Genomic DNA, 25748 nt, shown 5'->3' with positions numbered 1-25748 from the left:
ACAAATTCCTAAGCACACTGCACATATCTTATTTTGAAGTAAAAAAACAAAACGGGAACAAATACAATATTTGTATTTGCATGTGGCCCGTGGGCTGTAGTTTGAGGACCCCTGCTCTAGATCCATCCATGTTGTTGCAAATGGCAAGATTTCATGCTTTTTTTTTTTATGGCTGACTCATATTCCATTGTATATATGTATCACTTCTTCATTATCCATTCATCTATTGATAGACATTTAATTGCTTCCATATCTTGGTTATTATAAATAATGCTGCAATGAATATATGCATGCCTATTTTTTTTTTCGAGTTAGTGTTTTAGGTTTCTTTGGATAAATAATACTGGTGAATTTTAACATATGTTCATTCAAGGGCTCAATAGACAGAAATCAGGAAGTGGGGAATTTATTTTATTTTTACTAACCTCTAGCTAAAATGTAGCATTTCCTTCAATTATGAATGTAGGCATCAGACCAGTAGAATTCACAGATCTTGTTCACATCATGCATCTGTCTTTGCTGATATCTTAAAATATCTCTTACTCATCGGTGCTTCTTCAGAAGTGTGACCGTTGGTAGACGTGTCGCTAGTCCTTTTAATTCATGTGTTACATATTTTATAATATCACAGTCATTTTACTATTTTGAGAAGCGTGTTTCAAAGTAATCAGCTTACTTTATAATCCTATCTGCTTTATTTGTGTATTCAAAAATGTGATTCTGAGAAGGGGTCTCTGGGTCCCCAGGTACCATTATCAGAGCCTCTTGTAGCTGCTTGTTGCTGCTCCCCTCCCAGGATACCTACAAAGTTCTGTTTTCTTCTGTAAACTGGCCAGAGAGGAGAGGGTTGGGTGGGGGTAGAGTTGGGCATAAAAAAGGGGAAGGGAAAAAGAGTCACAGGGATATAATGTACAGCACAGGGAATATAGTCAATAATATAAAAATTTTGTATGGTTACAGATGGATGCTAGATTTATTGTGATCACGTAAGGTATTTCAGTATCAAATAACTGTTGTACATGTGAAACTAATACAATATTATTTGTGAACTAAAGGGTGTCCCAAAATTCACGCAAGAAGTAATTTTGATAGAAAACACAGGTTTATAATTAAAAATTGTAAATTTTTTATTGATTCATAAAGTATACAGTATAGGGTTATATATGAAATAGCATATCGGGTAAGTGGCCTCCACAGCTTTGCTGGCACATACACACTCTTTTGTTATTGCCTGAGCAGCCGCATTTTCGAAGAAGAATGGTCAGATGATGCCTCCAGCCCAAAATCCACATGGAACAGTGACATGCTGTGGATGCATTTGTTTCTCAACAATCACTCATGGATTTTCTGAACCCCAAATGCGACAATTTTGTCGATTAACCAAGCCATCAAGATGAAAATGAGCCTCATCGAAATTCAGCCACATTTATGCAAAACGGTCATGGAAAATTTCAACAAAAGAGTGCGTATGTGCCAGCAAAGCCGTGGAGGCCATTTACCCGATATGCTATTCCATACATAACCCTATACTTTATACTTTATGAATCAATAAAAAATTTACAATTTTTAATTATAAACCTGTGTTTTCTATCAAAATTACTTCTTGCGTGAATTTTGGGACACCCTTTATAATTTTTAAAAAATAAACACTTTTTTTTTTTTTTAAATCTGTGCCAGGGCTGCAGAGTGGAAAGGACAGAGATTCTGCAATGAGAGGAATAAATTGGGATCTTCCCCTTTCTGGCTCGATTAATCTGAGCGAGTAATTTTATTTATTTCAGCCTCAAATAACATAAAATGTGGCAAATGAAACATCCCTAGGGTGGTTGTGGAGGTTAAATAAGGTAACACATGCCTGGTATATTGTTCTCATTAGTGTCATTATTGCAGTCCTCTACATTGTCAAGGTGTTCTCCCTTCTCCCCTCCAGCTTGGTGACTGTACCTGCCCTCCCTACATAATCCAGGATTCTGAATACCTAAGGAGGCTTACTTTGTGTTAATCCTTATTCGAGGATATTATTCCATTGATTTTTAGAGAGAATGGAAGGGGTGGGAGTGACATAGAGAAATATCAATGTGAGAGAGACACGATTGGTTGCCTCCCGCACGTACCCCAACCAGAGCCTGGGCCGGGATTGAGCTGCAACTAAGGTACGTCCCCTTGACCAGAATCGAACCCGGGATTCTTCAGTCCACAGGCTGACACTATTCACTGAGTCAAACTGGTGAGGGCGAGACTTACTTATTAACAGTATCCTGAAAGTACCTTAGCTTGTTCAAAGTAAAGTCTCTTTGCTTTAGTAATCTACACAAAGCATCTTAATTTCTTTGCCTATAATATTTTCTTCTGAATTCCCTTGCTGTGTTAGTTTCTTAGAGCTACTATAATAAACTACCACAAACTGGGTGGCTCAAAACCTTTATTCTCTTTGTTGTAGAGGCCAGAAGTCTGAAATCAAGGTGTGGGCAGGGTCAAGCTCCCTCTAAGTCCCTAGGGGAGAGACTCGGGTTTCTTGGCTTATAAATGCATCATTCTGATCTCTGCGTCTGTTCTCACATGCCCTTCCTCCTTTTGTCTTCGTCTGTGTTCAGATTTTCCTCTTCCATTGGAGTAGGGGCCACCTTATCCAGTATGAGCTAATCTTAACTCAGTACATCTACAAGCACTGTATTTCCAAGTAAGATCAGTTCACAGGTGCTGGGGGTCAAGACTTCAACATGTCTTACTGGAGGACACAATTCAACCCACAGTACTTGCCAGTCACTTTAGGTCAGGCTTCTGAACAGACATATGTGACATCAGTTTTTCTGCTTGTGTTTTTCTTTCTTTTTACTTCCAGGTAGTAATTTAATCTTGCTGTGGTTTCAAAAAACATTTTGAAGTGTCTAATCAGAAGTAATGAAATCTATCTTGGTTTTTTACTTTTGTAAAGTAAATAAAGGAATTTTGTATGGGAAGAAAAGCTGTAGGGACTCCTGTCTAGGGAAAGTACTTTAAAACTGTACTGAGGAACAAGAGTTAAACTGAAAAGTGTGTTTACAAAAGTTTATGACTTGGGTGTGAATTGGCCATTCAAGCTTAGAGAGCCCCAGAAGCTCAGGCTGCTGACCTGCCAGCAGAAGCTGACTGAGCAGATCTCTGGCCACTTACACCCCTGATTTGAGAGTGTTAAAAGCGGGAAGAAGTCTCAGAGAGCATGGATGTGGTCAACTGCTTGTGCCTTCAGGGTGTCTGCGGGCCACCACTGCCTGTAGCGGAGTCCGAGGTAGGTTACTGGAGAGTGTTGTTTGTTGGTGGTGCTGGGTTTATAATTCCAGGTATAATCACACTCAAAGTGAGTTCCCCAGGATGAAAGTAGGTCATAGTTCGAAAGTAGGTAAACTTTGCTAAAAGAAGTTTTAGTTTTGGAATATGCATCAAAGTTCAGATTTGTTCTGTGAGGAATGTAAGTCGCTTCTGGCTAAGGATCTCTGTTTGAATGTGAGCTTAACGCTGAGGGACTTCACATGGTTCCCTCCCTCCTTCTCCCCTTCCCTCGCTCTGTTTGCTAGGAGTAAAAGGAACATTTCAACGTTACATGTTATTCTGTTAACTAAGTTTTGCAGTTCTAGAACATTTGGTACCACTTGGAGGGGGTGTTCTCCTTGGGCTGTATCAGTGGTTACGGTGGAAGTAAGTGGCTTCTCCGGGGTGCTCCCATGCAGGCTGGCAGCCCCAGAGGGCTGATGTGTGAGGGAGTTAAGCCTGTGCTGGCCACCTCCTGCCCTTTAATTCCCTGCTTTCAGCCTCCATCACTTCCTGGAGTGTGTTTTGGTCTCAGAAGATTTATTATGTGAACAGCTAAGACAGCTTCTTGTTTCCCATTTTCTTACTTTGTTTGCATCAGTGAGGAAAAGCAGGTTGCATGTTGCATAAGTGCAATCAAAACCTCATGTAGATTTGTGACCAGACTACCCATTGCCCGTAATTTTGTTGTACTTCTGTTTTTCTAGCACATTTTTCTGAACCTTTTTATCTCAGGGTAATAATATAAATAGGTTTAGTCTTATTGTGTGCTTAAGTCGTCTGTGCCATTTGATGTGGTTATTTAAACTATCCATAAAAACCTGTTTTTCATATGTAATGTAATAAAATAATATAAACATTTCCATGATTTCTGTTATACTTTCCCAGGGCAGTGTCACAGAGGAAAAACTTTTCCTCTACCCTCTTAGGTTTATGCTTAGGGGTTCTTAGAATTAAAGTTGACAAAAGGCAAATTTGGGAAAGACATTTTTTCTTCATGTAGGTAAGTGGGAGTTCACAGAAAAATGTGACTCCAGGAAGTGTTTGAATTGGGGCCTTATATACCATCTTAATGAGGGGGAAGGGTGCTGATGGGAAAACAGGTGACTTTTAGGAAAGGTAGCTGGGACTGTGAAGAACAGGTGAGAGACAGGATGGTTTTGTGACCCTGTCTGTGTAGGTGAGGGCTTCTCTGGAGCGGTAAGAGTGCATCTTCCCTGGTTGGAAGAAAGAAACTCTATCCAAGGGAGCAGATTATGACAACTGAGTTCTTCTGGGTGGCCCTGCTTTAAGGCAGATGAGGGAGTTCAGAGTAAAAGCCCATCCTTAAATACCATCAAAACAGATGGAAGGCCATGTGGTGCATTCTGGACCCCTTCAGTGGAGACTTAACAGAGAGGTAGATTCCAGGCAGTAGAGTCACTAGATAGCAAGGTCATTGGTGAATGCTAGAACCCATCTTCCTTTGAGCAGAGGTGACTCGGTATCGTAGAAACAGAAATTACGAGGCCCGCATTCCTGTGTTTCCGTTGCTGCTCATTGGCTGTGTGGCCCTAAGCAAATCACTTCTCTAGGTCTCAGTTTTCCTGATTTAAAAAATGGTGGGCACAGGGTAGAGTATCTCTAAGTCCTTTCCTGTTTGCTTTGCTCTTCAGCACATTTCCCACGGTATGTGATCTTAGGGGTTGCCTGGACACACCAGATTGGAAATTACAGGACCTGCATTTCAGGTCTCAGTTGCCACTGATTAGCAACAGGTGGGACTTCTTGGGCCAGCAGTGCTCATGGGCGAGGTGGGGGGTGGGGCTGGTCTGCCAGGGGATGCCACAGCAGCTCAACTGGCCATCTCCATCCACTAGGTGGCCTGCCCTGCAATCACATGAGTTTTCTGGGTAATTTAGTTCCCTTCTGGTGCTGTTATGTTTTTACTGTATTTTAAGTAATGTATAGGAATGGAAGAACTGAAGGCACCCAGGCTCCCAGGCCTGCGGCAGACTTTGGCTAACCCCTTCCTGCCCCTCCCATAGAGCTTTGAGACCAGTCTCAGGGGTCTGCTGAGGTGGAGCTCATCTCCAGGCTGTGCCAGTCAGGTGATTGTAATTCTATGGCAGTGCTTTTTTAAGAGGGATGATTAACTGTGGATGATAGGGCTCTTACCATTGTATTTCATCCGCACTAGGACCCATTTTTCCCTAGGGAACAGTTACAGAACCACATCCACAGAAGTAACTTGCCTGAGGTTAATAAAGCTAGGGGCCCAATCTGACCGAAGTCTGCTCATTCTCAAGCCTTATGGCTTTTTCCCTAGTAAATTGCATTGCCTCTGAAAAAGTTACTTGAAAAATTAGAACGTGTTGCCTAATTTAGGATCATAGACTCTCCAGCTGTGGTATTGTCTACTCTGAAACCTGAGATCCTGAAGGGTCAGTTAAGAGGTGTCCAAGCTCACATTGGTAGTTAGTAGCCTGATCTGGTTCTTGGAATCCTAATTTAGTGCTTTCTCCTCCTTCCCTAGCAACCCAGACTTAATCTTCTGAAAGCACCTTCTATTTTTAAACATTATTGCAATACAATACCTTAGAGTAGCAGTGGGTAGCATTGCACATTCATTCTTCTACTGGCAGACCTGCCTTTCCCCTATGCTATTGGTATGTGTATTTTGGGTGACACCCCTACCATACTTAAAAGTTCTTTTTATTAACTCCTAATGGTACTGATTTTTTAAGTATCTTTTATCAGGGCTCACTAGTCACCAAGCATCACTATTTAAATTCATTTTAATTCAACTTACAATTGAAGACAGACGTGGTTATTTTAATCCACATTTCAGTTATGTTTGTTACACAAAAACAAGTAAATCTAAAAAGCCTCCTGGTGGAGCTAAGGGGCGGTAGAGGGGAATGTGTAGCATGTTCTTTTTACTACCTTCCTGGATATTGGCACTCACCTGACTTGTTCAAATTTGAAAAGGTTGTTACTGAGGAATCCTGGAGGCGGGGCTCATCCCTGGAGGAAGATGGGAAGGAGGCTCAGAGGATCCCCAGGAGGCGATGGGGCTCTGGGAGGAGGTCCCGGCCTCGGCCACTCTCAGACTATGGCCAGTTTGCCTGCCGAAGTTTGTCTATTCCTGAAGACTCAATTGCTGTGGACCCCCAGAAGGAGGACATTGTGGACAGTGACCACCAGCTGAGCATAGCCTCCACGGTCCCCGCAGACCAGAACGTAGCCATGGGCTGCCCCAAAGGATGCCAGAGAAGGCGCCCCATCTCCGTGATAGGCGGGGTCAGCTTCTATGGGAACCGCCAGACAGAAGCAATAGAGACTCTTCTAACCCAAGTAAGACCTGGTGTGCTTCTACCAAAGCCAGCAGAGCCCTCCGCTTCCTGGCCTGTGTTCCCCCTGCAAGCTAACCGGACGCTGCTTTCCTTTCTTTCCTGACTCACGGATGATGTCCTCTGCTCACAACCTTTCTTCCGGACTTCGCAAACTGCACATATTAGAACTAATAATCTGACATTTGGATGTTTTACTAATCTTCTGTCTTTGCTGGGATCTTGAATGATGTGTGAAAGTAGTTTGCTGTTTGTTCCAAATCATCTGAGATTTGTACAAGGGGAAAATAGCAGTGCGTATTTAGTGAGCTTCCTGAAAGAGAAAGCATCATCCATTGTTAACATGTAAAGATAAGAGGACAAAGAAGTCGATTTTTTTAAAAGATAAGGAAATAATTTTTTTCTACCATTTTCTTCCTTTTGAGTTGCACTTTTTCAATTGCTTTAACAATAGATTAAAATCTTAATTTCATTCACTTAGCATAATGTAGTAATTCAGCAAGTATTTATCAGTTACTCAAAGGGCTCTTTGAGGATACAAAGCATTTAAATAAAGGCCCTGGTCAGGGGGAGTTTCTGTTATTTGGCAAGACTACACCCCAGCCATGGCCCAGGGTTCACCAAACAGTACATGAGTAAGTGCCCAATTTCATACTTTAAATTTGCTGGCTAATATCATAACCCATAAAATTCTCCTAAAAGGGAAAGTCTATGTTGGTATAGCTTTTCTGTTTATGTTCTGCCTGTAAAGCCCAGCACAGCACCTTGTTTATACATTGAGCATGCAAAACCCTCTTGCTTAATTGAATTAAATTGAATTCTTAAGGTAAAAACAAAATAAGTTGAAGAATACCACAAACATTTTGCTGTGTTAAGATGCTCTGCATGCTGGGAAATAATTCTTAACTAAAGCAAACTGTGACCTCTTAATTCAAAGTACACAGAATATGGAAAATCTAAAGCACTTAAAAATTATTTCGCTTTAGAACATCAAAAAGGAGTGTGGTCAGATAACTTTCTGCATGGTAAGCTCATTTAGGGAACTCGGTGAAAAAGCTAAAGAAAGCACCAGGCAGCTGGGCCTGTGTTGCAGTTATAGGGACTGTTAATGTGGAAAATCAAAAGGGCATAGAGATGATTCTATAGACAAGGGCAAATTTTTGAAAACCCAGCTCTTCTTTTAAACAAACCTTGGTTGTCTTGTTATTTTAGGTAAACAACAATTGTATTCCACAAATACTTAGCTGGTACCTGCACGTGGATGCTTAGGAGACCAGAGTAAATAGCTGAGCCACAATTGGTCACCCTGGCCATGGTCTTTGGCACTGATTTTGCTTCTTCTGAAGGCTGCTACTGGGAACACATCTTCCTAACCTGTATCTCTGAGAAAGCCACCACTTCCTAAATTTGCTTTTCCTCTTCTTAGCTAACATTTTGCTTTTACTGAGTGTTGCCTGTTGGTGTGTTGTTGACAGATAAAATGAAAAATGATGCTGTGAGGTAAGAGCCAGTGGGTTGATACTGATTATTTTAAATGTCAGAATATGCAGTTCAGCCTCAGTGCAGCTGCAAGCTTTTCACATGCTTCAGAGAAACCATGTCACATCTGCGAGGAGCTTCGAGGTGAGAACGCTGAGCTCCTTGCAGCTCAGCTGTGTGTGTGAAGAGCTTGCAGAGCTGCCACTTCCTGGCATCTTCTCACAGCCTCTTGCTTTCCTTTTGTAGCCAGCAGCCAGGCCGCCCGTGCCAGCTCACCAGGTGCCACCCTACAAAGCGGTTTCAGCCCGGTTCCGGCCGTTCACATTTTCCCAGAGCACCCCCATTGGGCTGGACCGCGTGGGACGACGGCGGCAGATGCGAGCATCCAATAGTAAGTCTCACAGGCCCCCCGTTTGGGGTCTCCCCTTTCAGCAACTGGTGTGGAACCCTTGCTTTGACTCTCCAGTTAAACCACGGCGTCCAGTTCACTGTGGACCTTGCCGCCTGTCTCTGGGCCAGGCGGTTGTTTGTCTCACTGTGGGGAAGGCTCACCTGAGGAGCGGGTTTGTCATCAGCTGCCGTGCCCGGGGTGCTCTGCGGCATTGCGGTGGCCCGAAGTATGGGAAGTTTGCTCCTTTCCGGGCGCCTCAGTGTTCCTGCAGGTAGACAGCTGGCCCAGAATGCAGTTCCGGGGGCTCGCCTTAACCTTCCTGAAGCTCTTTCTGGATATTTAAGATTCACTAATACTGTTTTGAACACCAAAGAAAAGATATCTAATACAGTAGTTAATATGCCACCATAGCACTTACCACTTGTTAATTTGAAATAATACCGCGTGTTTTGGGAAGATGTTTAAACTCCTAAAAAAGACAATCTTTCCCTGTACTAACATTTATGCCCATGCCAGTCAGCTGGGTGGATAGTGGCATGGTCCTGGTGGCACGGGGCCAGAGTCAGAGCTGACTTTTATTGAGAACCTACCACATGGCAGACACCATCCTGTGTGCTTGCTTGGATGTATTCACATATTTGATCTTCTTAACTCGGCGCCATGGTGGTACTGCATTATCCTGTTTACAGAGAAAGAGGCCTAGGTATAGATAGGTAAGCTGCCCTGGGTCACTCACCCAGGAAGTGGCAGAAATGGGATTTACCTCCAGTCAAATAGAGTTTTCAATAGCAAGGCCCATGCTTTAACCACTGAACTATGCTGACTATATAAAGAAATGCACCAGACTATTAATGATTAGCTTCAATTGCTAGGTTTACTGTCTGACTTTTAAAAATCAATGTCTTGTGGTGGGCATGACAGTGGTGAGCTGGGCGGCAGGAGCCACAGCCTAGGCCCGGGCTCTGGTTGCAGCGCTGCCGCTAGCCTGCCCGCCATGGGCACGCTCCCCGTGATGCTGATGATGGAAGCTGTAAGAAGCAGGGAGAGTTAAGTAATGTTTTTTTCAAAAGACTTGGAAGAGGCTAAGGGTGTTACTTGGAGAACACTTAAATTTCAGAGAGAGGAGGGAAAGAGAACAAGGAGGTGTAGAATCCTTGTTCTCTTTCCCTCTTGCTTTAGACGGGGCAATAAGAAGGGCACAGAAACTGTTGAAGAGGGTGTCCTGGGAGGGCTAGCATGTAAGAGGTCAGAGAATTGGTGACTTGTGCAGTAACTTGGCATGGTTTCTAACTCGTGCCACATATATTGGAGGAATTGAGGCGAGACTCCTTCATCAAACAGAGGCAGAGGCAGAGGCAAAGGGAAATTAGATGGCAGCTGGACGCTGAGGAAATCTGCGATCATCTCAAGCCCAGATGTCCAAGAGAGCTTGTTTCTGGGAAACAAGCCTGTGGCTCCTCCTGTCACTGATGCCTTTGTCATTCTCTCAAGGGAGCAGGCCAAACACCTTGGAATCATTACTCCCCATGTCCGTAGTCACTCGTCTGGTCCTCAGCAGCCCCTGCTTCTCAGGCCCCTTAACCCTGACCTTCAGCTGCTGCCCTCCCCCATCTCTTCCTTGGGCCGGGCTTTTATACACTCTAGTCAGAGATACTGTTCATATTCAGTTCTTTTTTGTTGTTGTTAATTTTCACCCAAGGATATTTTTCCATTGATTTGTAGAGAGAGTGGAAGGGATGGGAGAAACACAGAGAGAGAGAAACATCAGTGTGAGAGAAACACATCAAATGGTTGCTTCCCACATGTGCCTTTACCAGGGCTGGGGATGAGCCTACAACCAAGGTATGTGTCCTTGACTGGAATCGAACCCAGGACCCTTCAGTCTGAGGGCCTATGCACTATCCACTGAGCCAAACCAGCTAGGGCATCAACTCTTACTTTGTTATTTCCTTGCAGACTTTCCCCATCATCATTGACGTAGCATCTTAGTTCCTTAACCGAGTTGACAGGTTTCTCCGCCACCCCAGTCTGACATTCCATCTGTGTCTCTCACTTTTCTTTCCCAAGCTTACCGTTCAGTGTTCCCACCATCCTCCAGGCTCTCACACTCCCTTGGCTCTGGTTCGCCTAGAATTTTCCTTTCCTTTAAGCGTTCTTTCCATTTAAGATTCAAAACTCATTCCCATCTACCCTTGGCAACACAGTAAATTCATTGTCATGCTTCGGCAGAGCACTTTAGCCACAGGCTGTGAAACATTCTCTGAACAAGTCATTGACTTCTGGTGATGTATTTTGAGAAAGTTATCCAAATGGAGAAAAAAAGCTACATGCAGAAGATGTTCTTCACAATATTATTTGTGATAGCAAAAAGTTGCAATGTCAGTGTCATTACAGTGGACTATGGATTTGGAGTCATGTGGGTTACTATTTCAAAACAGTATCCTATATAATAAAGAGATAATGTGCAAATTAACCCTCACGTCCTCACAAGATGTCTGGCTATGACCAGGCCAGCAGGGGGGTTAGTGAGAGACGACCAAACGCCTGAACAGTAGGCTGCGTGGGGTGACCAGGCCAGTGGGGGGGGGGGGGGGCCGTGAGGGGCAACCAGGCCAGCAGGGGGGCCATGAGGGGTAATCAGGCCAGCGGCGGGGGGGGGGGGGGGGGACAGTTGAGGGCAACCAGGCCAGCGGGGGCAGGGGGGCAGTTAGGGGCGACCAGTCGGGCAGAGGGGGGCAGTTGGGGGTGACCAGACCAGAAGGGGGGGGCAGTAAGAGGCAACCAGGACAGTGAGGGGGGCAGTTAGGGGCAACCAGGCTGGCGGGGGGATGCAGTTTGTGGGCAACCAGGCCGGTGGAGGTGGGTTCAGTTGGGGGTGACCAGGCCGGCATGGGGGGGCAGTTGGAGGTGATTAGGCTGGCGGGGGGGGCAGTGAGGGGTTGACTAGGTCTGTGGGGGGGCGGTTGGGGGTGACCAGGCCGGTAGAGGGGGGAAGTTGGGGGCAACCAGGCTGGCAGAGGGGGCAGTAAGGGGTGACCTGGCCGGCAGGGGGGGCAGTTGGGGACAACCAGGCAGGCAGGCAGGTGAGCGATTAGGAGCCAGCGGTCCAGGATTGTGAAAGGGATGTCCGACTGCTGGTTTAGGCCCGATCCCTGAGATCGGGCCTAAACCAGCAGGCGGATATCACCTGAGGGCTTCTGGATTTGAGAGGGTGCAGGCTGGGCTGAGGGGACCCCCCCCCCCCCCCCGTGCATGAATTTCGTGCACCAGGCCTCTAGTATAACATAATTAGGAAAACCAAGGGAGAGAAAAATTGGAAATAAAATAAGATATGTGTATTAGTTAGCTAGTGCTGCCATAACAAAGTAGCTCAAATAATAGAAATGTATTGTTTCCATTCTGGAGGCTGGAAGTCAGATCAAGGTGTTGGCAGGGTTGGTTCCTTCTGAGGGCTGTGCGGAATCTGCTCGCCTCTAAGAAAGATGGCAGGACTGTAGGTGATTTCTCCTCCAACCCTATACACATACAGACTGCTTATTTCTTTACTTTCTCTAAGTGTTTTGTTTTGATTTTCGTGTTATTTTGTTGAGACAGCAAATGGGTAGCTTAAACAAAAAGACAATTTAGCAGAAGAGTGTCAGGTTTCCCATAATTAATAGAGTGGTTAGAGAACCAATTGAGGAAACAGATGACATAGTCAGGGTTGCTTCTGGGAACCAAAGAATCACAGGGAAGGAGCCAAGGAAGTCCTGTAACACAGTACTGGCCATAGTGCTACCCCTGGGAAAGAGGGAAGGTCAACCACTCCTTCTGTCCTCCTGTCACTCAGTCAAGAGTCAAAGTCCCCAAATAGAGGATCAGCACTGAAAGCTTAGGGATGTGTCCACCACCTGGTGGCACTGGAGCAGTAAGAAGATGGGTGCCTCCAGGGACCCCCTTGCCTTTCATAGTAGGAGGCAGGTGCGTGAAGACCCTGTCTACTAAGGTGGAACGCAGTGGAATGGAATGGAGGTCATTCCCCCAAAGAAAATCCAGGTGGTAGAAATAGAAACAGATTCAGGACTGCTTCTCCATTTGTTCATTCCTACGTAACTATTGAGTGTGTACCATGTGCCACCTGAGAGCAGTGAACAAAACAAAGACCCACTTACATTCTAGTGAGGGGGTAATAGATTAACCAACAACTGTATGACACAGCAGGTAGTACTATAAAGAAAAATAAAGCAGGGTAGAGAGTGTTCATTTTTAAAAGAGCATTATTCTAACACAATGCACTCACTCCCTGTATAATTAAAAACCTTCTTCTCTCTAGGGAGACAGCCCAAAGGCTCATCAGTTACTGCAGACACCTCCGAGTCTGTGACTGCCTAATATCCACTCCTTCTCCACTTCTGTTGCAATGCCTTTTTTAAAAATATATTTTTTTAAAATATATTTTATTGATTTTTTACAGAGAGGAAGGGAGAGAGATAGAGAGTTAGAAACATCAATGAGAGAGAAACATCGATCAGTCGCCTCCTGCACATCTCCTACTGGGGATGTGCCCGCAACCCAGGTACATGCCCTTGACCGGAATCGAACCTGGGACCTTTCAGTCCGCAGGCCGACGCTCTAGCCACTGAGCCAAACCGGTTTCGGCTAAAAATATTTTTTTATTGATTTTTTAGAGAGAGAGGAAGGGAGCGGGATAGAGAGATAGAAACATTGATGAGAGAGGAGCATCATCAGTTGACTGCCTCCTGCATGCCCCCTATTTGGGATTGAGCCCAAAACTGTGCATGTGCCCTGACTGGAGATTGAACCAGCAACCTCTTGGTTCCCGGGCCAACACTCAACAGCTGAGCCACACCAGTCAGGCTTCAATGCCTTTTTAATTTTTGTACCCAGAAATCAGTTTAAGCAACACACCCTTATAACGGAAAGAGGTAGGGGAGATAAGGAAATAGAGAATAAATAAATAGTGTGTAGACATACATAGTACCACAGAAGGAAATTTCTCTCTTGCCTGGGTTGCAAGGCCACATGTGCCACTTTTGACTATGCTTACCGACTTTCCCTTGTGTATACCTCTCACACTTTACCTGGTACTGTTCTTTGCCAGCTGAAGTGGTCCAAACCTTTTACTCCTTAGGTGTCTGAGCTGTTAGTGGTCCTGCTTGCTTAGAGCTGCCATAGTCTCCTTTTCCCCCCTCTCTTATTTAATCAAAAATCAATCAGTCCACAAAAATGTGTGGAGCACCAACTGTGAGCCAGGTACTCTTTTTAACATTTGGAATCCAGCAGAGAATAAAGCATCGCAAGAAGGTAGTCTTTTAAACAGATTCAGTAAGTCAATCAATAGGATTATCTCAGGCGCTAATGATTGCTCTGGAAAAGATGAATGTGGGTGATGTGGAGAGTGAGTAGGAATAGGGCGACAGAGGGCAACCTAATTCTCTAAGGAAATGACATTGAATGCAGATTTAAAAGGTGAGCAGGAGGTAAAGGTCTGAGGGAGGAGAGGTCCCAGTGGAAGGAATGTCTGATGCCCAAAGACAGGCAGGAATTTGATGTGTCTAATGGTCAGTGACAAGGCCAGTGTGGCTGGAGCACAGGTAACAAGGACAGGAGAGGAGGACATTGCAGTCGGGAAGTTGTCTATGGATACATACAAAGGGCATTGCGGGTCCCTCGGAGTTGGGGTTCTTCTAAGTAAAATGGGAAGCCATTGCTAGCAGGGAAATGACATGCTCTGACGGACACGTTAGAGAGGAAGGACAGCTTGGGGTAGACAAGGCAGAAGAAGGGAGACTGATTTGAAGGCTATCCTTAATCCCACTGAGAAACAATGGTGGCAGTGACCACAAAGACATCATGTCTTCTTGGGTGCTCCTTTTTCTAGCGCGTAGGACCCAATTCAATAGGGCCGAGGCTGTGAATTCTGGTGGACGGACTTCTCCCTTGGGAAAATAAATTCAGTTTTGACAGAGAAGAGTTAGTGGATGGGAATAAAATACTTTGCAATTGTATTATTAAATAACCATAAGAAACAAACCCTGTGTTTACACTTTGTTTCTGGACCCATATGTTCTGGCTACAGGAGAGCATCTCTGTGTCAAGCACTCACTCCACCCAACTTCAAGACATGTCCCCAGGCTGCCTCCATAACTTGGGTTTAATAACACCATTATTCAGTTTGATATGATTCCATGCTTCTGGGTGTCATAAACAAGAAAGCTAGTGACACTCGTGGGCACTCCTCTCACTGGGGAGTCCTCGGGTGGAAGCAGTGTTCTGTGAGATGCCATAATAGTGTATGAGGCCTTGGCAAGATCCCAGTAGGGGTCTAACAGGTGAGGGAAATGCATCCAAATCTAGAATAAGTGCCGTTTCCTGTAAGGACAAATCATCTACTCCTCTGTTATGAAAAGGGTCCATTGTAATCAACTTTCCACAAGCAGATGTCTGGTTCTTTCAAGGAACCATATCATTAACTTGGTTGAGGGGCACCCTGTGGTGGTTAGCCCAGGCTTGGCATCCATTTCTGCCACTTTGGCCATTTTTTTAAACCCACTGAGTGAGCATGAAAATGACTAGGAACAAGGATTAACATTTACAAAGTGGGACATAATGTCCACACAATTATTCAACAGCCTCTTTTGCAATAGAATTCACATGGGACACAATTGGGCATTTGCATAGATGACATTTTCTCATGTTTTGAGTGTATTCTAATATATCTAATCACACTCCTTCCCAAACCAGTCCATTACCATTTTGTTCTTTCCAAATTCCTCTAAGCCATTTGCTCCTACCCATGAATCCACACAAGCTAAATCCCTTGTGAGTCCATCTCTCCTTCCCATCAGAAAGCATCAGGAAGAGCATTGCTTAGATTTCGCTAGTGGGAGTTCCCTCTCCTGGGGGGCAGTTACCAGGTAAAGGGTGGAAGATCCCTTTGGGGAGGGCTAGAAGAAAGTTGGAATAGTGCAACTACCCCAAGGAGACATAAGTCTGGGAACCGACTTAGATCTGGGAGCTGCGTGAGGGCCCTTGATTCTCTACGATGGTGGTTTGTGTCAGACTTCCCCTCACCAGATTTGGAGATGTCCTACTACAAGAATCAAGTAATACCTTAGTGAAGTCACTTACCAGTTTTGTTCCTAGGTACCCTGTGATAAGTTAAGCACAGCCAAGGTCACATGGGTCAGACCATCCAGTGAAGGAGCTGGCACTGCTGCCCAGTACTGAAACTGTGTCCACTTTTCCTGTGACGGATGCTCCACCCATGGAGGTCCTCGACCTCATTGCAACAGAAGCACCTCTCACTGGCTTCCCTTGCCTAGAGAGATGAGCAGTACATTGCTTATATAAATTGCTGCCACTTCCATCATCTGGGAGGTAAAGCCAGGGGGAGGGGGAGTACACGGTAGACCAGCTCCAGCTTTTCCTTCTCCCGGGCTCTGCACTCTTCCCTGTCCAAATGCCAGCAGCTGGCCCGTCGGCTGCCTTAGAGTGGGTCCAGGTTTACATCCCATTGAAATGCCGAAATGAGTGGTGGTGCTTCATGAGTCCATGTGGTGAATGCAAAACCTCTAGTAGATGCCACCCAAATGGACAAATGTGGTTTAATCTAAATTATGTTTGGTAAATCCAAACCTTATTTGGATTTTGATAACAAATCAGCTGTAAAAAGATCATTTAATACAAGTGGGAATTTTTTTTTTTTTTATCACATTAAGTGCCATGTCAGTCACCGGTGACTGAAACAGAAAGGAAGACAAAACAGGCCTGGCACTTAACGTGTTAATATATTTTTTTATTGATTTCAGAGTTGAAGGGAGGGGGAGAGAGAGATTAAAACATCAATGATGATAGAGAATCATTGATTGGCTGCCTCCTGCACGCCCCCTACTGGGGATCGAACCCCAAACCCAAGCATGTGCCCTTAACCGTAATCGAACTTGGGACCCTTCAGTCTGTAAGCCGATGCTCTATTCACTGAGCCAAACCAGTTAGGGCTAAGTGGGGAAATTTTTACATGAACTCAGTACTCAGTGAAGGAATTGTTGACTTTGTTAGTTGGGATAGTGTAACATTTTAAGTCCTTATTTGTTATAGGTGCATAATAAATATTTTTGTATGAAATGATATATGTGAAATATGCTTTAAAATGCTCCAAAAAATAGTTAGGAAATAGTTGGGAAAAGCTGGTAAAATATTGGTAATTATAGGTTCATTATATAATTTCTCTATTTCTGTTTTTTGTTTGAAATGTTTCATAGTAAAGGCATTTAAAAATAATGAAAGTATGTTTCCTCCTCCCTGGTCAAGTGCTCTCAAAAATCTCCAAATCAGAAAATGTACACAACTATATTTTTCTCAAAATGTAGAAATGTGAATAGTAGCAATTTAATTTCTTTTAAGAAATGAAGTCCGACCTACTTCTTTTAGGTGAAAGTGAGCTGTCTTATCTCAGAACTTTGCAGCACTGCACTGGGATCTTTTCTGGCACTTGTTATTTCTCTCTTGCTTTATTTAGAGTGTTTGTCTAATTAGTATATTTACTATATCGCCTAACTGGCCCCTATGGGCTGTAAAGAGAGGTCCCATGAAGTGTGCTCAGTAATGGTTATCGACTGCATGGGTTGGTATTGAAATAATAGAATCGAGATCATGAATCCCGTTGGCCACTTACATAAGTGTTTTCATCAAGTTCATGGATGGTAGCCTGCTCAAGTTCATGCATAGCAGCCTGTCAGCATATAGAAACCCTACTGCTTTATTGGTGATGGTATTTGTGCCCTGGGTCTTAGCAAGCATGTCTAACTGATAACTTTCTCTTATGGAATTGCCTTTGCTTTCTTCTTCTCTAAAGCTTTTCTCTTACATCCAAGGCAACTTACTCTGTCACAGCCTACCTATGCTCCTAATTTTCCCATACTTACTTTGGGTTCCTCCCTCAACTAGTCTATTTTGATCAGAAGTCAAATTTGACCACATTTCAAAATTCTCATTCTTACGTGTTCATCCTTCTCTTTCTACTCATCCTGCCCATTGAGTTCATATTAGTTTGTACATGTGATATAAACCAAGTGATCATCTGAATTGTCTCCCAGAAAGGAGAACAACCAGTTTCCTTAGGTCTTACTCTTGAGTGGAATCTTTATGGGTCATAAGCAAAGGACTAAAGCATGACATTGAAGTCAGTAGAGTAAGGTATGCCATTTAAAAATGATCATTTGTTACATTTTTAAAGGCCTTTAGTTAACCATGAAGTACTATATTTGAGTATTTTTATAATAATGCCAGACAACAGAGGAGAGAAAACAGCAAGATTAGGTACAATAATAACTAAATATAAAAACAGAAAATGCTTTTTTGAGGAGATACAAACATGACAAGTTGGCATAGATTCTTTATGGCTTTTAAAAATATTTCTAAATTATTGCATGATTCGGTTTTTAAAATTTCTACTTTTTAATTTCTTATGACTATAGTCACTTTTTAAATTTTTTAAATTATTCAATTATAGTTGACATTCAATACTATAATAGTTTCAGGTGTACAATATAGTGATTAGACAACTATATAACTTACGAAGTGATCACCCCAATAAGTCTAGTACTCACCTGACAGCATACATAGTTATTACAATACTGTTGACTATATTCCTTATGCTGTACTTTACATCCCCATGAATATTTTTATAACTGGCAATCACTTTTTACAAGCTAGGAAAGGGAATCAAATTAAGCCAGTCCAGCCCGCTAGTGACCTGGGCCAGGATCACTTAGTTTTCAGCAGAATTATGTAATTATTTAAGTGCTAACAAAGAGATTATAAGATTCTCAATCTACATTTTTCATTAGGAAACAACAACAACAACAAAAATCCAGTCCTTAAAGGCACATCTTGATCTACAAAGGATAGAATGACCCAAAGGATATGCTTGCCAGTCTATATGGAAAGTATATAGGGAGCTGGCCAATGATTGGTGATGGAGGAACTATTTTGAAAACTGACTCTGAGGTTTTAAAAGCTCTGGTTCTGCTGTCAATAAGAAAACAAGTGAAAAAAATTACAGAACTGCACTCAAATTGGTCACTGATCTAACCAGGGTCTACCACTTAGAATACAAAGTGAGAGAGACATATTGGAACTAAGATACCTTAGACATTTCCAAAATAAATTACTTAGTGACAAGAAATCCAACCTACTGCAAGTTTTCTTTGCCACAAGAACAAATTTGGGACTGTTTTTTAGAGAAACATTTAACGGAAAAGGGTGCTGGTAAGTGTCCACCACTGAAAAACCCATGGCTTCCCCATAGTTAACATTGCTGTATGTATCCATCCGGGCCAGGAGATGAGAGCTAGAGCATATCCTTGTTTGCTCAGTTATAAGCTTTTGGAATGGACCCATTTGGCCATTACAGTCTAGCTATAATTTTGGTAAACATCTGCAATTTGCCTGTAGGCATTGGCTTCTGCCCAGTATCTTAAAGCTTGATCGGCCCTGTCTGTGACCTCTCCTCCTAGGAGCGTCCCCTCGGAGGTTTGCCTAGCAGGCGATTGGCCAGATGAACCGTGGGAGCACGGGGAGCTTCCTTGCTGAACCAGTGACCTGAAAGTACCCAGCAGAAATGTCGGGGTGGGGCAGCCTCTGTGGATCTTAGGCGGGCCCTTCTTAAACCGAGGCAAGCGCAGCTGCCATCTGTGTCCCTCGCGGCCAGCCTGGGGACATCTCTCCAGCTGGTGTGAGGTGGCCTCAGTCCACAGGGCTGTGTGCACTGAGCCACAGCATCTGCTGTCCCCAGAGTGCCACCCCCACGATGGCACAGACCTTACTTGCTTTCACAGGTACAGATTTAAGGTTGGTTTGTCTATAGAAGGGGGAGAAAAAGTGTCTAAGATAGTCTTTAAAGCCCAGTAGTTTCAAAGTGCAACTCAGAAGTGACATTTTTCCATGTCTACAACTTCCCTTTCAATTTGATTATCTTTTGAAATGAACTTTTTCATAAATGGAAAATATTTCCTCTCCAGCCAGTGTAGGTCAGTGGTTGAGCAGTGACGTATGAACAAGGAGGTCACGGTTTGATTCCGGTCAGGGCACATGCCTGGGTTGTGGGCTCAGTCCCCAGTGTGGGGTGTGCAGGAGGCAGCAGATCAATGATTCTCTTTCATCATTGATGTTTCTATCTCTCTCTCCCTCTCCCTTCCTCTCTGAAATCAATAAAAATATATTTTAAAAAAATAAAAAGTATTTCCTGTGTATGTGTTTATTTACTTTCCCCCACTTAGGAACCTCGTTTTGGTTTTAAAAGCAAGTTTATTCAACTGTATTATGAAGTCAGTCCTACCACTGGGAGATGATATAGGACATTAGGACATAAACAGTGGTATTTCAGGAAATGCCCCCAGGATTCTGAAACCTTCCTTTAATGTGCCTTTGGTGTAGGTGATACCTCATCTGTGCTGATCCATGTAACAAATATATTTGATGCTGTATAATACATGTGCCCATTTGAATCTCCAGTCTGATGTACAGACAGGTAAAGCCATTATGACAGTGCAGGAGTGAAGTGTATACAGAGGGCAGGCAAATCAGATCTGCAGGATCCCAAGACTCCCTGGACCTCCCTGTCGAGACTTGAAGGATGAATAGGAATTAGATTCCATTTGTTGGTAGGGTGGATATATTCCAGGCTGAAGGGAAGAGTGTATGCAAAGGGCAGAAACCATAGAAAGAAGAGCACATTTGAGAAACCGAGCGTAGGATAGCCCAACAGAAACTGTCTTAGCCCATCCACATGCTTATCAGATTAAAGACATCCTCCCTGTGCAGACTGAAGCCAGGCCAGCCAAGGGCTTGCTTCAGTATGCTACTCACAGCTGCTGCTCTCGTCGATGGAGTTATATCCTTATCCAGAGTCAGTGGTGAGGGCATGACCCCAAACCTGATTATGGCAGTTGTATTTATTATAACTACGGAGCTTATTAGCTATATTAACAAATTAAATGCAAGTATAAGACTAAAAAGAGACTCATGTCTATGAAAACTAAATTGAACACTTTGGAGAGATTCAATAAAAGTGAGTTGCTAAAAAAAAGTATTTTCTGTCAAATTAGATGAGAACTGAGAGTTTCATAAATTGGAAAAATCAAAGAATCTGTACTCAGAATGCTTCACACTGTCTGTGGTTACTGCTGTATTTTAAAGAAGCTAGAACTGGAACTCATGCTTGACACATTCTGGGTGTGGCCTACGCAAGAGAGAAGGCAGAATTCCAGTTAGATGGTCATACATGAAGAGCTCTGGTCCTGTATGATAGCCAAGATGAATTAATTGCACGTTATATTTTTTAAGTTAAAATGTTAATGGCACAAGTGCATGTGTCATTTTTTCTGATTTAGGAGTTGTAGATAGTCTGTTTGCACCTCTGCTGCAGGTGGCTGAAGCAGGATGAAGATGAGGGGAAGGATTGAAAGGTTGAGAGGTGAGTCTAGACTAGAGATCCCACTGAAAGAGGTAAGAAGGAGACTGCCCATTCAGGGCCTCCTGTTAAGGAGACTTTATCTTGGGGGTAACCAGGAACCACAGAGGGTTTTAAGTGGAGTGAGATTTCCAGGAGACAGGAGGAGTCTGTTGCTTAATCAAGGAGAGAGAGCCCTGAACTAAGAACATGAACTAAGAGCCCTGGAGAAATGAAAACTTGGAGGTCGAGCTGATTTTCTAGATATTTTGGGTGCTGCTACCCAGATGCCTGAGTTTTAGGAAGCATAGGAGAAGAGTACACAAAAGGGGGACTCAGTCCCATTCCAAGCATGTAAAATTGGAGTGATGATGTAGTATCCCAACATTGAGGAGGTAGGGGGAATTTAATTCTAAGTGTTTATGCCATTTCACATTTGATTTTTAAAAATTAAATAAAATCTAGGTGGGACAGCTAGATGGAGGTGTCATCACCACACCCTTAATCATAAGAGTCTAACTTGAGGAGGGAGACCCAGACTAGAGGTAAAGAGACATCAGCAAATGGATGGTTGTTCTTAAAGCTCCAGGAAGGAATGTTACCATCCTGGGTGTATGTAAAAGATGAGAAGAGGATCAACAATTTTGGGGGACCATTAAAGGAAAAGAAATCCACAAAGAGATAGAGAAGGAATGGCCAGGCCAGGTAAGTAGTGTCCCAGATGTCAGAGGAAGCCAGGCTTCACAGAGAGAATGGTTGATAATGTCAGATGTGACAAAGTCAAGTTATATACTTACTGCTTGAAAAATACCATTGGATTTAGCAGCCAGGAGTGTGCTGATCTTGACCAAAGCAGTTGCAGTTGACCAGGAGGGCAGAACCTGCATGCAACGAGAGGGTGGCTGCACGATCATAGGGGAAGTTGGGACAGTAAGTTTAGTATAGAGGTGTCTATTTTGTTTAGCTGTGTTGTTTTTCTGACTTTTATAGCTGAAAATTTCCCATAAAATCTAGAACTAAATAAAAATGATATTTTTGGTTGGAATATTAAAAAAATTATTTTGGGTTTATTTTACTATATCTGAAAGCTCAAAATGATTGTGTGTTAATTTTACTAAATATTTTTAATATGTTTTTATTGATTTCAGAAAGCGGAAGGGAGAGGGAGAGAGAGAGAGAAACATCAATGATGAGAGAGAATCATTGATCAGCTGTCTCTACATGTCCCCTACTTAGTTAAGGATCGAGCCCACAACCCGGGCATGTGCCCTGACCTGGAATCAAACCATGACCTCTTGGTTCATGGGTTGATGCTCAGCCACTGAGCTACACCAGCTGGGCCTTTACTAAATATATTTGAAAGAAGCAGTAATGTTACGTATACATCAGAAAGTTCTATTCCTTGATGATGTAATATCCCAACATTTAGGAAGTGGGGGGAATTTAATCCTAAGTGTTTATGCCATTTCAACTTTGATTTTTAAAAATTAAGTAAATTGAATTATAAGAAATTACTGGAGCACATTTTTTGGAAAGTCTTGCAACAAAATTAATAAAGTTATTAAAAACACTTTAGGTTTAGATTTTACTTCAAAACAAAGAAAGGGTTTTTTCCCCCATTTTTGTTTAATTTATCGTCATTGTTGAAAGTATTACAGATGTCCCCTTTGTTTGATTTGATTTTTTTTTTTTTTTTTTAGGCATTAGCAGTACTGTCCTCACTAGATGTTCTTTGGATAGTAACACAACCCTAAGAAAAGAATGGTTGATTTTTTCCCCCCATTTACCCCCTCCACCCTGCACCCTCCCCTCCTAGGCCTACACCACTCCATTGTCTTTGTCCATGGGCTATGCATATATGTGATATAAGTTCCCCGGTAAATCATTCCCCCCAAACCCCCACCCCCAGTTTTTCTCCTTTACCTTAGTATTTTTTGTTGTTGATCCTACTTCTAATTTGTTAGAAACAACAAATTTACCAATAGTTCAGTTAAAAACAGTTCAGAACATATTTCTGTTTTTTTCCCCTCAGTATGTTTAATAGAATAATATGTTAAGAATACTTGATTGCTAGACCTAATGAATTAGACAAGGAAGGGGACTCATACAATGATTCTGGCATTGTTCTATTGCAATTATTGTTAAGAAAGTTAATTTTGTTATTAGCAGACCTTTGGGTCAAAAAAACACAGTTGAATCCTAATCTTCTCCTGACTAGCTCTGTAATCTTGGGTAAGTTACTTAACCTGAAAGTCTCAATGTCCTCTTTTGTCCTAGAAGATATTATGTTATACACCCACAGATAAGTGAGAATGACCTGGTACACAGTAAGCGTGCAGTAAATATTAGCTGCAATTACTACAAAGAACTAAAGGGAAGCATTAATTACACAGGGAGCAAGGGCAGTGGTGAGCAGTGAGCATGTTTACAGCCAGAGTTCTGAGTTACTTATTTAACTGCACTAACCACTTTAACCATAGCTGAGTCACTTAATCTAATGAGTAAAAAGCCATAGAGCACCAGGAGTATATATAGAACAATAATCTGTTATTTTGTTATTATCCCAATATAGGTTAAACAGATTTAAAATGCATACACTGAGGTTATTAGGGAGGTGGGGGGGGATTTTCAACTGAATCTTTTCTGTTGATTCTCTTGACTCAAAATGTTTTTGAAATTATTTTAAACACACCATAAAACCTTCTTGTCTGATCTCTTATGCTTAGATTATCTTTTTCTGCATTAGATTTTCTTTCTTTTTTTGTTCATCTTTACCCAAGGATATTTTTTCCAGAGAGAGTGGAAAGGAGGAAGGGAGGTAGAAAGATAGATAGAGAAAGAGGGAGAGAGAGACACATCAATTGTTGCCTCCTTCATGTGCCCTGACCGTGGCCGGGGATTAAACCTGCAACCTTTGGTGTGTGGGCTGATGATGCCCTAACCACTTAGAAACACCAGCCAGGGCTCTGCATTTGATTTCCAAAAGTTTTCTTTCAGTAATGAATCAGAGAAAATAGGAAATCAGATCTTACACCTTTATCACCTGTTGCAAGTGATAGTAACAGAATTCTTGGGAAAGCCGGTTGAAGTATTGGTGACATAACTCTTTGATTGTCAGGTTTGGATGTCGTGGGTCTGGCCTAGTTCTCTTCTCCCTTTCCCATGTCCCTTTATACTCCATTACCAAGAAGCATTGGCGTCGTCGGCTGTATTTATTTGTAAAACAAGATAATTCAGTTAGCTTATCTTTAGGCAGGTACTTTGGTAAAAATGTTTTCCTAACTGCTAACACTGCACATTAAAATCACTCCCTTCTGTCTGTGCTGTTGAGATGAGTGTGGATCCCATAGTCAGGAATTTAGAAATTAGAAAGGGTTCTGTATATAGAAACAAGTATAACAAATAAAGTATTGAGCATTTTCCAGCAAACTCTTGACATTATTATCTTCTTACAGTTAACACATTCTCAGTTCTAAAAGTTGTATTTGTTCTAATCTTTCTAAACTAGTAGAGTCTTCAAAATATCATGCGTCTAATACTACATTCCAGAAATTGGATTTTAAAAGTCAGGGAAAGGAGAGCAAGAGATCTAAACAACTGGCAAACAGCCACCAAGTGCCCGTACTCTGTACATTTTACTTGTTTTACAAACAAGGGATCCAAGACTTAAAAATGTGCAGTAATTTTCTTCTCTCTGCTAAGCAAGATTTAAGTCACAGTAGTGTAGCTGGCGTCCCAACCAGGTCAGACTGGCTCGAAAGCCTAGATTGGTTTCCACTGTCGAGGTGCTGTGCTTTTCTGTCACAAACCACAAAATTATTCCACCTATCTGCAAAAAGTATACTTGTTTGGCAGGTTTAAAGAAGATGCCTTCCTGAAACTAAAGTTATATGTCAGTTATATCTCATTTTTACAAAGATCACACCTTAACAATTGCCTTTTATTAAAACAAAGAAAGTGAAACTCATCTAATACTCATTTTGTTCTTGTTATGTTTGAAACATGCTCAGTCCTAAGGACCCAAAGACAAATAGATACAGGCAAGGTGAACTGCGTTCTAGGCCTTGAGGATGACGGCCACGTGTGCTCCCAGAGAGCAGGAAAAGCAGTGGTCCTATAATTACGGCGGCACCTGTCTTTTAAAAGATGACTTTATATTTGCTTTTGAACTTACCTAAAAGTTCTAGTCAGTGCCCAGGAATACTATCTTTTCTGGAATCATTTTTAGGGTGGTTGGGGCATGGGAAGGTGTCAAAATGATGGGAGGATGTACTGAAGCCAATGAGAACAAGTTTTCCATTATTTTCTGTGTTCATGTTCACATAACCCCAGGTTGAAAGAAATATCTTTGAAGATACAGAAAGAGGCACACATTCATCCTCTGGCTTCAAGTGCACACTGCATGGTCCTCACCCAGCGTGCCCTTGTAACCCTGCCCCATTTCCTGAGTGCTCTGTGATTGGGCCTTCCCCTTGTGGTAAGGCGCCTGGCTGCTGACTGAGGTTTCAGTAAGACATAAGTGGAGCCTGCCCAGCTGGTGTGGCTCAGTAGTTGAGCAACCACCTATGAACTAGGAGGTCATGGTTCAATTCCCTGTCAGGGCACATGCCCAGGTTGTGACTCAATCCCCAGTGTGTGTGTGTTGGGGGGCGGGGGGCGTGGAGAGAAGGGGGATGCAGGAGGCAGCCAATCAATGATTCTCTGTCTCACCCTCTCCTTTCCTGTCTGAAATCAATAAAAATAATATATTTTTTAAAAAAAGACTTAAGTGGAGCCTGCCTTCCCCATACATGAGTAGGCAGTA

At 42.8% G+C, this 25748-nt stretch overlaps 1 protein-coding gene across 1 annotated transcript in view; it reads left to right on the top strand.

The window, feature by feature from the left end:
- SPATA13 (spermatogenesis associated 13) overlaps positions 1 to 25748 on the top strand; it is a 158136-nt gene that overhangs the window by 92727 nt on the left and 39661 nt on the right. Inside the window, exons 3-4 of the mRNA XM_059684002.1 lie at positions 6259 to 6624; positions 8346 to 8490. Coding sequence (XP_059539985.1) covers positions 6259 to 6624; positions 8346 to 8490 — 511 coding nt within the window. The remainder of the gene's footprint in view (positions 1 to 6258; positions 6625 to 8345; positions 8491 to 25748) is intronic.

The sequence above is a fragment of the Myotis daubentonii genome, chromosome 2 (assembly GCF_963259705.1).
Source record: "Myotis daubentonii chromosome 2, mMyoDau2.1, whole genome shotgun sequence".
NCBI lineage: Eukaryota > Metazoa > Chordata > Mammalia > Chiroptera > Vespertilionidae > Myotis > Myotis daubentonii.
Note: the sequence above shows the minus strand (reverse complement) of the source record. Positions and strands in the feature narration are given on the sequence as shown.